Source organism: Scyliorhinus canicula, chromosome 4, assembly GCF_902713615.1.
Source record: "Scyliorhinus canicula chromosome 4, sScyCan1.1, whole genome shotgun sequence".
NCBI lineage: Eukaryota > Metazoa > Chordata > Chondrichthyes > Carcharhiniformes > Scyliorhinidae > Scyliorhinus > Scyliorhinus canicula.
In genome coordinates, this window is record NC_052149.1 from 119,933,866 (window position 1) to 119,948,982 (window position 15,117).

Sequence of the window (15,117 nt, forward strand, 5' to 3'; positions counted from 1 at the left end):
AGAAAGCGTGCTGGTCACTGGGGGTCTAGTGGGCCTGGTTCGCGTAGCGAGCGTCGTATTGGCACTTACGGTTCGGCGGCTGGTGCTCAACGGCTGGAGTCAGGATACAGGTTCAAGTTCTTGGTCAAAGCCGGAGCACGAAACAACAGACAGGACCATGTGTGGGGGTCTATCTTTTATAGGGGTCCCCAATGTCCTTGCCTTTTCCTGGGCGGGCTTTACCTTCAGGTATCGATTGGATCGCTCCCAATCGATATCTTTTGAATTCCTCCAATGTGAGGGTCTCTCTTGATGGCGGGGGCAGTTTCTATAGTGGATACTTCTGGTGCCGCTCTGTCTGGACATCCACTTAAAGTATCTTATTCAAACCCAAATGTTGCCATTGTGTGTGCCTAGATCTGGACTGCCTCATTAGTATGTAAAACGTTCTGCCATTATCACCTTTGGTTTGAGATCTTCCACCTGGCCAGAAACTAGTTTTGCTGCTTGCAAAATGCTAATGAGTTTTGCAGGCTGCTGCCTTGGCTAAACTGTTTTTCCCTGCAGTCTTAGCGATTCTCCATTTTGTTCAGTTCAGTGTCCATTTTAGGTGGCTACAGTGGCTACAGTAGAAATATATATATTTCATTGTTACACTAAAACAACGTGTATAGCATCTTTAACATAATAAAACATCCCAAGGCACTTCACAGGAGCATTATGAATCTGTATGATCTGTATTTGGGGTGTCAGTTTTTAATTTTATATATATATATATATATATATATCATAACTTGGATGAAGGAATAAAGTATATCCAGGATGAGAGGAAGAAGTTAAAGGAGGACAGTGCGGGAAAAACTTTGGTGTATATAAAAGTTCAACAGTGAGGAAATGTGAGATCATTCATTTTTTCACATGATATATAGAGATATGTGAATTTTCCACTGAAAAGGCGATGCACATTGGGTCAATAAAAATGTTTAAGTCTGGTATTGACAGATTTTAAATTAGATAAGTGTATCAAGAGATATTGAGTAAAGGTGGGTAAGTCGAGGTTGACATGAGCCATCATGCAATTTAATAGCTTATCCTTGGCCAGAAGTGGTTTGTTTAAGTAAGACAATGTTTGATGTTCAAGACACTTGCTAATAGAATGAAGCCTCAAGTTCCATGGATTCTGAACAAAGAAAAATAAACGTTATTATACAAAGAGGCACGGTGGCACAGTGGTTAGCACTGCTGCCTCACAACGCCAGGGTCCTGGGTTCAATTCTGACCTTGGGTGACTGTTTACACATTATCCCCTTGTCTGCGTGGGCTTCGGGCGCTCCGGTATCATCCCATAGTCTAAAGGTGTGCAGGTTTAGGCGGATTGGCCATGGTAAATTGTCCCTTAGTGTCCAAATATTTAGGTGGGGTTACAGGGATAGGGAGGGTGCTCTTTCGAAGGGTTGGTGCAGACTCGATGGTACGAATGGGCGCCTCCTGCACTGTAGGGATTATTTGAAGGTCAGAAAGATAAAACAATTTACAATATTTGTCTTGTACCTCATATAGGGGATGTATGAGGTACCAATTTGCCTGTTAATTCATGTGTACCTCATACTTGTCCAATATGAGGTACGCATAAATGAACAGCAAACACCACATTACACAAATTACAGATTAGACCAAGACAGAGTTCATGGATTTTGCAACACCCCACCCAGACATCACCAATCGCACTGAAAGTCTGTTTCATAAGGGATTTCGGTCTTCACCTCCGAAGATCATGGCTTGGAATTCTCTCCAAAGGTGGTTCCAACTTGGACAGATTCAACGACGCTCACCTCACAGAGTTTCAATCTCTTCTCCCAAGATTCCGTTTCCCTGGATTCTCGCGTATACACTCAAGCACCAAATAACAGGCACGACTTCAGATCTGGGGTTACATTGAGCAGAACACTACTGCACCAAAGGGTACGTTTGCCCCAGTGGCTCACAGCATGGAGCTGCCAATCTTTGGCTGCCTTATTCACTTGGTCGCTGCTCCCTGCAGCTCTTTGCCTGTTTAGAGCTTGTTTCTCTACTTCTAACTTTTTCCTCAGCTTAATTGGGACCTGTTTCTGTCCCCCGTCTCTGTCCCCTCCCTGAGACGTCTTTTTGGACCCCTCTCCTTTTGGGAGCTCTGTCTGTCCCCTGCCTGGGACACTAGTCTTTCATGGCACTCCGCTCTTGGACACCGACCTGGGTTTTCACAACTTTTCTTTCTTTTTATGCACAGGCCTGTCTGGGGCCAGAAGAACATAAAGATGCAGATTTGTTGAATTGTGCATGTGCAGCCAGTTCCTGGTCTGCACGTGCACAGGAAGTCCGAGGTTTGTCGGAATTTGGAGTTACTGATTTCCGCGCTCAACATTAAGGTAAATTTAGGTTTCATAGCAAGTGAAAGAGGCTCAAGGGCTTGATTGGCTGACCCCTGTTTATGGTCAAAAGCCGGGATTTTGGTAAGTGTTTAAATCCAATCGAAGAACAAACTGAGAAGAGTATTCAATCTTCAAGTAACTATCTTGTGGGCTAATAATTCTTTGTCATGATTTCTCTCGTGGCCAGCATTCTAGATCATACCAGAATAAGTAAAAATTCAACAATGACAAAGGTCACTTTTAGAATCTGAGCCCACAGTAACCAGGGGCGGTATTCTGCCCCTCCACGCCGGGTGGGAGAATCGGCGGGGCGCCGCGTGAATCACGCCACACCGCCCCGACCCCCGCACGCGCTTCTCCCACCACCCCAAAACCAGCGCTGCACCGCTTGGAGAATCACCGCAAATGGCGAGCGCCGATTCCCCGGCCCAGATGGGCCGAGCGGCCGCTCCGACACGACAGGGTCCCGCCGGTGCCGTCCACCCCCGGTTGCTGCCGGCGGGGGGGCGTCCGAAGGGGTCTGGCCCGTGATCGGGGCCCACCAATTGGCGGGCCGGCCTCATCCCCTGGGCCTTGATTATGCCGTGGCCGGCCCCTGAACACCCACGCCATATTGCGTCGGGGCTGGCGCGCGTAGGAAGTTCCCCACGCACGCGCAGGATGGCGCAGCCCAACTGCGCATGCGCAGGATTGAGCAGTGTAAGGTCACTGGAGTGGGGGCCAGAATAGGTCGTGCCCGGGCCCTGTTCGCACCGTCGTGAAACGCGAAGGCGTTCACGACGGCGTGTGCACTTGGTCCACGGAGCGGAGAATCACCCCCCAGATGTTGCATCTCCACCAAAAAGACAAGTTAGTTAGTAATTGAATCTTGATCAGGGATATTCATAACTTTGTCCTTCCAAATGTCACCATACACCATAATCTATGAGTTTCCCAGGTCATTAACATGGCTAGGATGAAATACATTTGTTAGAATGTTCTCCCTTTGGCAAAGAATTGGCAGTTGATGTTGGTGGTTACGTTAGCAATCTTTGGTCACCTGGACAAAGAGCCTTGGTGTACTGCTAAGATGGCCTGGCTGGCTTTCATTCATGCTGATACTTTTGGTAGATATCCTTGTTGGAAAAAGAAAGGTGTGATCAATACAGGATTTCATATATATTGGATTATAAACATTTGGCAATTTAAAGGTTAAATGCCTGGGTTAGAGTGTGCTTGACTGCAGTAGTCATGTTTTTAAAAGAATCTTGTTTTGCAAGACCAGAAAGCTTTTAGGAGTCAGAGTTGAAATTGACCATCGTAAAAGCCTGGGTGATGCATTGTTGTTTGACTAGGGGGAGTCCTGGGAAGTTAATGTGTTTTCGGCCTGGGGAATTAATTTATTTTCAGCTCGGGAGATGATGTCATTGCTGAGTGGAGCTAAGGTATTCAGGCATTTTGAGAAAGCTTTGGATTTGACTTCTGATCTGCCTAACTGAGTCCACAATAAGGTATTTTGCACTCACAGCAGGGTAGTTAAAAAAGATTAATAGTATTTAAAACAATGTAGACTTGTCTGAGGAGAAAGGGGAAGCTAAAACAAACCAGTTGGAACAGCTTTTTGAAGTAATTATGCCAGGGTCTGCAGGGATTCTAACAGCAAGTATGTCATTGGGATGTACAGGGGGATTCTAAAGCAAGTATGTCATTGGGATGTACGGGGGATTGAGAGCCGTATATTTTTTTTGTGTTGTTTAATTGGGAATAGAGATAGTAATTAAGGGTATTATATTTACTGTATATAATAGTCTTGTTTAAGGGGTAATTGTAAGCGATTTTCAGGTGTGAGGTTCAAGGTTTTAATACTGTGTTAATAATGTTTTGGTTTAAAATACCAAATCTCTGTTTCTTCGTGAAATCACTCATTGCGTGAAGTATCCTTACTGCACAGTTCTAAAAAAGTTTTAGGGTTTTGGTCCAGTTTCTAGCCACTGTTGGGGACCGTAATAACAGTACAACATGATCGAGACCAATTTTGGTAGCACGGTGATTATGTCACAGGAATAATAAAGAACAAAGAAAATTACAACACAGGAACAGGCCCTTTGGCCCTCCCAGCCTGCGGCGATCCAGATCCTTCATCTAAACCTGTCGCCTATTTTCCATGGATCTACTTCCCTCTGTTCCCCACCCATTCATATATCTGTCTAGATGCATCTTAAATGATGCTATCGGCACCTCTACCACCTCCACTGGCAAAACGTTCCAGGCACCCACCACCCAATGCGTAAAAATACTTTCCACGCACATCTCCCTTAAACTTTCCCCCTCTCACCTTGAAATCGTGACCCCTTGTAATTGACACCCCCATCTTGGAAAAAGCTTGTTGCTCTCCACCCTGTCCATACCTCTCATAATTTTGTAGACCTCAATCAGGTCGCCCCTGAACCTCCGTCTTTCCAACGAAATTAATCCTAATCTACTCAACCTTTTTTCATAGCTAGCACCCTTCATACCAGGCAACATCCTGGTGAACCTCCTCTGCACCCTCTCTAAAGCATCTACATCCTTCTGGTAATGTGGCGACCAGAACTGCACGCAGTATTCCAAATGTGACCTAACCAATGTCCTATACAACTGTAACATGACCTGCCGACTCTTGTACTCAATACCACATCCGATGAAGGCAAGCATGCTGTATGCCTTCTTGTCCACTCTATCGACCTGCGTTGCCACCTTCAGGGTACAATGGACCTGAACTCCCAGATCTCTCTGTACATCAATTTTTCCAAGGACTCTTCCATTGACCGTATAGTCCGCTCTTGAGTTGGATCTTCCAAAATATATTGCCTCGCATTTGCCTGGATTGAACTCTATCTGCCATTTCTCTGCCCAACTCTCCAATCTATCTATATTTTGCTGTATTCTCTGACAGTCCCCCTCGCTATCTGCAACTTCACCAATCTTAGTATCATCTGCAAACTTGCTAATCAGACCACCTATACCTTCGTCCAGATCATTTATGTATATCACAAACAACAGTGGTCCGAGCACGGATCCCTGTGGAACACCAATAGTCACCCTTCTCCATTTTGAGACACTCCCTTCCACCACTACTCTCTGTCTCCTGCTGCCCAGCCAGTTATTTATCCATCTAGCTAGTACACCCTGAACCCCATGCAACTTCACTTTTTCCATCAACCTGCCATGGGAAACTTTATCAAGTGCCTTACTGAAGTCCATGTATATGACATCTACAGCCTTTCCCTCATCAATTAACTTTGTCACTTCCTCAAAGAATTCTATTTGGTTTGTAAGACATGACATTCCCTGCACAAAACCATGCTTCCTATCACTGATAAGAATTTTCTTCCAAATATGAATAGATCCTATCCCTCAGTATCTTCTCCAACAGTTTGCCTACCACTGACGTCAAGGTCACAGGTCTATAATTCCCTGGATTATCCCTGCTACCCTTCTTAAACAAAGGGACAACATTAGCAATTTTCCAGTCCTTCGGGACCTCACCCGTGCTCAAAGGTGCTGCAAAGATATCTGTTAAGGCCCCAGCTATTTCGTCCCTCACTTCCCTCAGTAACCTGGGATAGATCCCATCCGGACCTGGGGACTTGTCCACCTTAATGCCTTTTAAAATACCCAAAACTTCCCCCTTCCTTATGCCAACTTGACCTAGAGTATTTAAACATCCATCCCTAGCCTCAACATCCGCCATGTCCCTCTCCTTGGTGAATACCGATGCAAAGTACTCATTAAGAATCTCACCCATTTCCTCTGACTCCACGCATAAATTCCCTCTTTTGTCTTTGAGTGGGCCAATCCTTTCTCTCGTTACCCTCTTGCTCCTTATATATGAATCAAAGGCTTTGGGATTTTCCTTAACCCTGTTTGCCAAAGATATTTCATGACCCCTTTTAGCCCTCTTTATGGCGTGTTTGAGATTTGTCCTATTTTCCCGATATTCCTCCAAAGCTTCATCAGTTTTAAGTTGCCTAGATCTTGTGTATGCTTCCTTTTTCATCTTAGCTAGTCTCACAATTCCACCCGTCATCCATGGTTCCCTAATCTTTCCATTTCTGTCCCTCATTTTCACAGGGACATGTCTGTCCTGCACTCTAATCAATCTTTCCTTTAAAGACTCCCACATTTCAAATGTAGATTTACCCTTAAACAGCTGCTCCCAATCCACATTCTCTAGCTCCTGCTGAATTTTGTTATACTTGGCCTTTCCCCAATTTAGCACTCTTCCTTCAGGATCACTCTCATCTTTGTCCATGAGTATTCTAAAACTTACAGAATTGTGATCGCTATTCCCAAAGTAATCACCGACTGAAACTTCAACCACCTGGCCGGGATCATTCCCCAGTACCAGGTCCAGTATGGCCCCTTCCTGGGTTGGACTATTTACATACTGCTCTAAAAAGCTCTCCTGGATGCTCCTTACAAATTCTGCTCCATCTACGCCTCCCAACACTACATGAGTCCCATTCAATGTTGGGGAAATTAAAATCTCCCATCACGACCACCCTATTGCTCCTACATTTTTCTATAATCTGTCTACATATTTGTACCTCTACTTCACGCTCGCTTTTGGGAGGCCTGTAGTAAAGTCCCAACAATGTTACTGCACCCTTCCTATTTCTTAGCTCTTCCCATATTGCCTCAGTGCTCGAATCCTCCATAGTGCCCTCCTTAATCACAGCTGTGATATAATCTCTGACCAGTAATGCAACTCCTCCACCCCTTTTACCTCCCTCTCTATCCCTCCTGAAGCATCTATACCCTGGGATATTTAGTTGCCAATCTTGCTCTTCCCGCAACCAAGTCTCAGTAATACCAATAACATCATATTCCCAGGTACTAATCTAAGCCCCAAGTTCATCTGCCTTACCTGCTACACTTCTCGCATTAAAACAAATGCACCTCAGACCACCTGTCCCTTTGCGTTCATCATCTCTTCCCTGTCTACTCTTCCCCTTAGTCACAATGAGTTCATTATCTAGTACCTTACTGGCCTTAGTTGCTGCCTCTTTACTGACCTCTAACTTCCTAATCTGGTTCCCGTCCCCCGAATTTACACCCACCAACAATAAACAATAATCAGCAACAACTATGTCAATCCCCATAACAATAATAACGATCCCATCCTCCCACCAACCCCCAAACACCAGCCTGCATGTTTACATAACAAATGACAAAAAGGAATCAGGGATTACCCATAGTCACCCTTAATACACACAGCCCCCCTCCCCCCAACTAACCCACCCATCCCCCTCCCAACTAATGTTCGATGTTATCCAGTTCTTGAAAGTGTGGAATGAATAATGCCCATGACTTGTAGAAACCCTCCGTCCTTCCCCTCATATCAAACTTAACCTTCTCAAGGGTCAAATATTCCAACAGGTCCCCTCGCCACGCCAGGGCACAGGGTGGAGAGGCTGCTCTCCATCCCAGCAGGATCCGCCTTCGGGCGATCAACGAGGTGAAGGCTACGATATCCACCCGTTTCCAACCCTGGCTGGTCCGACACCCCGAATATGGCCTCCCGGGGACCCGGGTCCAGTTTCACGTGCACCACCTTGGAAATTACCCAGTAATCCTCTAGCTTTGGACAGGACCAAAACATATGAACGATTGCCCCCCCCACCCCGCGCAATGCTCACACACATCTTCTACTCCTTCAAAGAATCGTCTCATCCTCACCCTCGTGAGGTGTGCTCTGTATACAACCTTCAGCTGCATCAGCCCCAACCTCGCACATGAGGTGGAGGCATTTATTCTCCGGGGCACCTCACACCAGACCCCCTCCTCTATAACCTCTCCCAACTCTTCCTTCCACTTTGCTTTGATCCCTTCCAGTGGTGCCTTATTCTCTTCCAAAATAGCTCCATACACCGCTGACACTACCCCCTTCTCCAGTCCCCTTGTCGTCAGAACCTCCTCCAGCAATGTGGAGGCCGGTTACAATTTACCCTTCATAAAATCATGCTGACTCTGATGGATTGCGTTTTGACTTTCCCAAATATCTCGTTATTACTTCCTTAATATAGGATTCCAACAGTTTCTCAATGACAGACGTTAAACTAACTGATCTATAGTGTCCTACTTTCTGCCTATCTTCCTTTTTGAACAGGGGCATTACATTAGCCTTTTTCCAATCTACTGGAACTTTTCCAGAATCCAGGGAAATTATAACCAATTGCTCCCCTATCGCTGCTGCCATTTTCTTTAAGACTGTGGGATGTGAGCCACAGGCTCTGGGTTTTTTGTCTGCCTTTAATCTCAACAGCTTGTTCAGTACTTTTTCCCCAGCAATGCCAATTGTTTTAATGTCCCTCCTTTTCAACAACCTCTGCATTGGTTCTAGTGTCCTCCATCATGAAAACCGAGTCATTTCTGTGTTCCCCATTATTAACTCCCCAGTCTTATTCTTTAAGGGACCAACGTTGACTTTAGCTAGCCCTTCCTTTTTATATACTTATCGAATCTTTTGCTACCATTGTTATATTTTGGTATCTACCCGGTAATGTGGAAAATAGCCCAGGTATGTCCTGTCCAAAAGAAACAGAACAAGTCCAACCCAGCCAATTACTGACCCATCAGTCAACTCTTGATCATCGGTAAAGTGATCGAAAGGGTCATCAACTGTGCAAACAAGTTGCACTTAAAAAATAATCTGCTCAAAACATAATCTGCTCACTGATGCTCAGTTTGAATTTTGCCAGGGCCACTCTTGTCCATGTTTGAACCAAGGCTGGAATGAGGTCAGGAACAAAAAGCTGAACTCGAGGTGAGGTGAAAGTGACTGCCCCTGATATCCAGGCAACATGAGTCAATGAGAATCAGGGGGAAAGCCCTCCGCTGGTTCTAGTTACACCTGGCACAAAGGAAAATGGTTGTGGTGGTTGGAGGTCAATCATCTCAGTTCCAGGACATCACTGTAGGAGTTTCTCAGGGGAGTGCCTAGGCCTAACTATCTTCAGCTGCTTCATCAATGACATTGCTTCCATTATAAGGTCAGAAGTGGGAATGTTCGCTGATGATAACACAATGTTTTTTAAAATTAATTTAGAGTACCCAAATAATCTTTTCCAATTAAGGGGCATTTTAGCACGTCCAATCCACCTATCTTGCACATCTTTGTGTTGTGGAGGCGAAACCCATGCAAACACGGGGAGAATATGCAAACTCCACATGGACAGTGGCCCAGAGCCGGGATCGAACCTGGGACCTCGGAGCCGTGAGACTGCAGTGCTAACCACTGCACCACCATGCTGCCCCATGATAGCACAATGTTCACCATTCGTGACTTCTCAGATACTAAAGCAGTCCACGTCAAATTCGGTAAGACCTGGATAATATCCAGGCTTGGGCTGACGAGCATCTCCTGACTCCCCAAACCCTGTCCATCATCTAATCGCACAAATAAGGTGGGCGATGGAGTACTCTCCATTTGCATGGAGGAGTGCAGCTCCAGTAACACTCCAGAAGCTCAACACCACTCAGGACAAAGCAGCCCATTTGCTTGCTGCCGCTTCCACAAACATTCAATACCTCCACCACCGACTAACAGTGGCAGCCGAGTGCACCATCTACAAAATGCAGGAACTCACCAAGGTTACTTAGGCAGCACCTTTCAAACCCATGACCCACCACCAACTAGAAGGACAAGAGCAGAAGATACCTGCGAACACCCCCAAAATCACTTCCCACCCTGACTTCAAGCATCACTCACAATCAAAATCCTGGAATTTCCTCCCTAAATGCACTGTGGATGTACCTACACCTAAGGAAGCTCACCACTTCCTCGAGGGCAACTAGGTATAGTCAATAGATTCTGGTCTAGCCAGCGATGCTCACATCCCGTAGATGAATGTTTTTAAATTGCCAATGCATCGGGGAGCAGGTTGGCTACTTGCCCCTTTGAGAACCTGGAATGGGTGGTTTTGATGTGATTTCTGCTCAGAAATCAGAATTTTTAAAAATTCACTCCCATACCCTTCCAGTCACTCATTTGTGCTCTAAAATGTCCCCCAGCATTTCTACTGATTAAGCTTTAAAGCAGGATATCTGTAACAACAATTTTAAGACTCTTCCAACTTAAAAGAGATAAAAAGTTGGATGACCCAAGCATGAATCTGTGAAATCCCAAAGCTTGTGTTTGATTTATTAAATTGGTCCAAGAGAAGTTACCATGCAGATGTTTAACATGCTCAACTATGATGTTTATGATATTTGTATTAGTTATTGACTTAGATCCTGTTGTATTACTAAGGTGATGATTCTGGCTAGTAAATGTTTCTACCTCCCTTAAATTTGCCAAATATAATAAATGCATAAGCTAGCTGTGTGCAGTTCTGGTCGCCTCATTTTAGGAAGTATGTGGAAATTTGGAAAAGGTGCAAAGGAGATTTACCAGGATGTTGCCTGGAATGGAGAGTAGGTCTTACGAGGAAAGGTTGAGGGTGCTTGGCCTTTTCTCATTAGAACGGAGAAGGATGAGGGTGAGTTGATAGAGGTTTATAAGATGATCAGGGGAATAGATAAAGTAGACAGTCAGAGACTTTTTCCCTGGGTGGAACAAACCATTCCAAGGGGACATCAATTTAAGGTGAATGGTGGAAGATATGGGGGGATGTCAGGGGTAGGTTCTTTACCCAGAGAGTAGAGGGGCATGGAATGCACTGCCTGTGGAAGTAGCTGAGTCGGAAACATTCGGGACCTTCAAGCTGTTATTGGATAGGTACATGGATTACGGTAGAATGATGGGATGTAGATTAATTTGTTCTTAGTCTAGGACAAAAGTTCGGCACAACATCATGGGCTGAAGGGCCTGTTCTGTGCTGTATTTTTCTATGTTCTAACACTACAGATGGCTCAGCAAGAAGGGAACTAATAAGTTATCAAACTGCAATAAAAATGTAAAGCAGAATATCGCAGCTTCTGGAATCCTGAAGTTAAAACAGAAAATTCCAGAAATAAGGGCAGCACGGTGGTTAGCACTGGGACTACGGCGCTGAGGACCTGGGTTCAAATCCCGGCCCTGGGTCACTGTCTGTGTGGAGTTTGCACATTCGCCCCGTGTCTGCGTGAGTTTCACCCCCACAACCCAAAGATGTGCAGGTTAGGTGGATTGGCCACGCTAAAATTGCCCCTTAATTGGAAATATATATATAATTGGGTACTCTAAATTTATTTAAAAAAAAGAAAATTCCAGAAATACTAGGCATGTCCAGTAATGCCTAGTTTCAGGCCTGTAACCTTTAATCAGAACACAATTTCTTTTTCCCAGATGCTGCTAGACTTGCTGAATATTTCCAGCTTTTTCTGTCTTAATTTCATGATAAAGCATTGTAGTTTCACTGCTGTATTATATTGGAATTTCACAATAAACATTTGTCTCATCATTGCTCAACCTCAAAATGTTGGATCAGAGCTGAATTGTTCAATGTGCTCACCAGATCTATTTATTGCCTGCTTCTTGTTGGCTACCACTTGACAACCATAATGACAATTTAAGATGACAAGTTGGATCCTTTTGATGATTTAGTTTTGTATGCAGAAAATTATTCTGCAGCAGAAATAACTTTTTTGGTCTATCTTCTTTCACCCAGGATATTGGGATTGCGCCGTGCTCCTGTGGTTGTTGGGAGATATGTGAACTTGCATACCGAGATAAAACCAATTGCTTCTGAGCAGCTTCTAAGCACCTTCCTCACACAGGGTATGTATGCACCCCATTTTGGACACGTTGGATTAATCCCAGATGATCACTACTGTTTCTTGCACAATAATATAAATATTTCATACAGTGAGGTGTCATTTGCATACTGCAGTGTACAAATTGGATTGATAATATGTGGGATAGGGAGGTGGAAAAGTTTCCTGTGCAAATCATTTTGGAATTTATTATGATAGATTAGCTGCGAAAGTAGTCTAATTTGGGGTCATGAAATACTACATTTGTGCCTGTTTCCTCAAAACACATTATCAGTCTGAAAGATTACCAGCAGGTAAATGTTAACCTTCCCTCTAAACAAAAAACAATACAGCACAGGAACAAGCCCTTCGGTCCTCCAAGCCTGCGCCGATCACGTGTCCTATCTAGACCAACCGCATGTATCCTTCTACACCCCATCTTTATCCTTCTATACCCCATCTGTTCATGTGCCTATCCAGATAAGTCTTAAACGTTGCCAATGTATCTGCCTCAACCACCTCCCTTGGCAGTGCATTCCAGGCCACCACCACCCTCTATGTAAAAAACTTCCTCCCGCACATCTTCACTGAACCTTTCCCCTCTCACCTTGAACTTGTGCCCCTTGTAATTGTCTTTTCTGCCCTGGGAAAAAGTCTCCAACTGTTCACCCTATCTATACCTCTAATAATTTTATAAACTTGTATCAGGTCGCCCCTCATCTTCCGTCTCTCTAGGGAGAACAATCACAGTTTATTTAATCTCTCCTCATAGCTAATACCCTCCATACCAGGCAACATTCTGGTAAACCTTTTCTGTACTCTCTCCAAAGAGAGAGTCCTTCTGGTAGTGCGGTGATCAGAATTGGACACAGTATTCCAAATATGGCCTCACCAACATTCTATATAACTGTAACATAATTTTCGAGCTTTTATACTCAAAACCCCGTCCTATGAAGGCAAGCTTGCCATAAACTTTCTTTACCACCATTTTCACCTGTGCTGCTACTTTTAAGGATATGTGAACCTGCATGTCCAGATCTCTCTGTGTCTCTAAGCTCCTGATGGTTCTGCTATTTATTTTATAGTTCCCACCTGAATTGGATCTACCAAAATACATCACCTCTCATTTGTCCGGGTTAAATTCCATCTGCCATTTTTCTGCTCAGTTTTGCAGCCTATCTATATCCTGTTGTATTCTCTGACAATCTTCATTACTATCCACAACTGTTGCAATCTTAGTATCATCTGCAAACTTGCTAATCAGACCCGCTACATTTTCTTCCAAGTCATTTATATATATTACAAAGAGCAGAGGTCCCAGTACTGATCCCTGCGGAACACCACTAGTTACAGACCTCCATTTGGAAAAACACCCTTCCACTGCTACTCTCTGTCTTCTATAGAACATAGAACAGTACAGCACAGAACAGGCCCTTCGGCCCTCGATGTTGTGCCGAGCAATGATCACCCTACTCAAACCCACGTATCCACCCTATACCCGTAACCCAACAACCCCCCCTTAACCTTACTTTTTAGGACACTACGGGCAATTTAGCATGGCCAATCCACCTAACCCGCACATCTTTGGACTGTGGGAGGAAACCGGAGCACCCGGAGGAAACCCACGCAAACACGGGGAGGACGTGCAGACTCCGCACAGACAGTGACCCAGCCGGAAACCGAACCTGGGACCCTGGAGCTGTAAAGCATTTATGCTAACCACCATGCTACCGTGCTGCCCCAAGCCAGTTCTGGATCCATCCATCTAGTTCACCCCTGACCCCATATGATTTAATCTTTTGCACCGGCCTGCCATGAGAGACCGTATCAAATGATTTACTAAAGTCCATGCAGACAACATCCACAGCCCTTCCCTCGTCAATCATCTTTGTCACCCCTTCAAAAAATTCAATCAAATTAGTGAGGCATGACCTTCCTCTTTCAAAACCATGCTGTCTGTCAGTAAAAAGATCATTCCCTTCCAAATGTGCATAGATCCTATCTCTGAGAATATTTTCCAACAATTTCACGATCACTGACGTCAAGCTCACTGGCCTATAATTACCCGGATTATTTTTGCAACTCTACTTAGATAACGGTACAACATTGGCTATCCTCCAATCCTCTGGGATCTCATCTGTGGCCAATGAGGACACAAAGATTTCTGTTAGAGCCCTAGCGATTTCATCTCTTGTCTCTCTCAGTCATCTGGGATGGATGCCATCTGGCCCTGGGGATTTGTCTACTTAAGGTGTACTTTTTAACACACCTAACACTTTCTCTCTCGTAATAATGACCTGGTCTAAAGTGTTTACACATCCCTCCGAGACACCACCAATCAACGTGTCCCTCTCCTTTGTGAACACCGATGCAAAATACTCATTAACTTTATATCCTACTCAATTAGCCATCTCGCAGTTTTCTTTTTGAATTGAATCATTGTTGAAGCATAACAAAATAAATTAATCGAATAAATGTGGCAATTTCCGTACCAGCCTCCCCGAACAGGCGCCGGAATGTGGCGACTAGGGGCTTTTCACAGTAACTTCATTTGAAGCCTACTTGTGACAATAAGCAATTTTCATTTCATTTCATTTCAAATTATTACGAATGATGTATTGTGCAAGAAACTAATCTAATTGTAAAAGCTTGTAAAGTGTCCAAAGAAGTGACTACTAAATTTGTGTAATGGTTTCCATTTTTAGCATCCATTGGATGTTACTATAGCTGGTATTTCAAAGGAACGTCAGGATATTGGATATAAATGTTGAACTCCTTCGAATGTGGGTTTACACGCACTGAAAATCATGTATAGGCCAACCTGTTTTGTATTCAAGCTGAGAACCAGAACAACAACAAAAATGCTGAAAAACTCCTGTCTGGCAGCATCTGTGGAGAGAAACCGAGTCAACATTTCGAGTCTGTATGACTTCTTCAGAATTAGAGATGCATTGAGTCAAAATATTGGCATAGTGCGCATTATTGGGTTTTTTTCAGGAAACCACATAGCTGTTTTGGGAATTGGCTAATGTTA

The 15,117-nt window shown here is 44.4% G+C and overlaps 1 protein-coding gene across 10 annotated transcripts in view; it reads left to right on the top strand.

The window, feature by feature from the left end:
- The window catches only part of fam20b (FAM20B glycosaminoglycan xylosylkinase), a 197,704-nt gene that overhangs the window by 134,871 nt on the left and 47,716 nt on the right, over positions 1–15,117 (top strand). For all 10 annotated transcript variants that reach the window (XM_038795126.1, XM_038795123.1, XM_038795128.1 and 7 more), the window contains one exon: positions 11,999–12,108. In XM_038795126.1, coding sequence (XP_038651054.1) covers positions 11,999–12,108 — 110 coding nt within the window. The remainder of the gene's footprint in view (positions 1–11,998; positions 12,109–15,117) is intronic.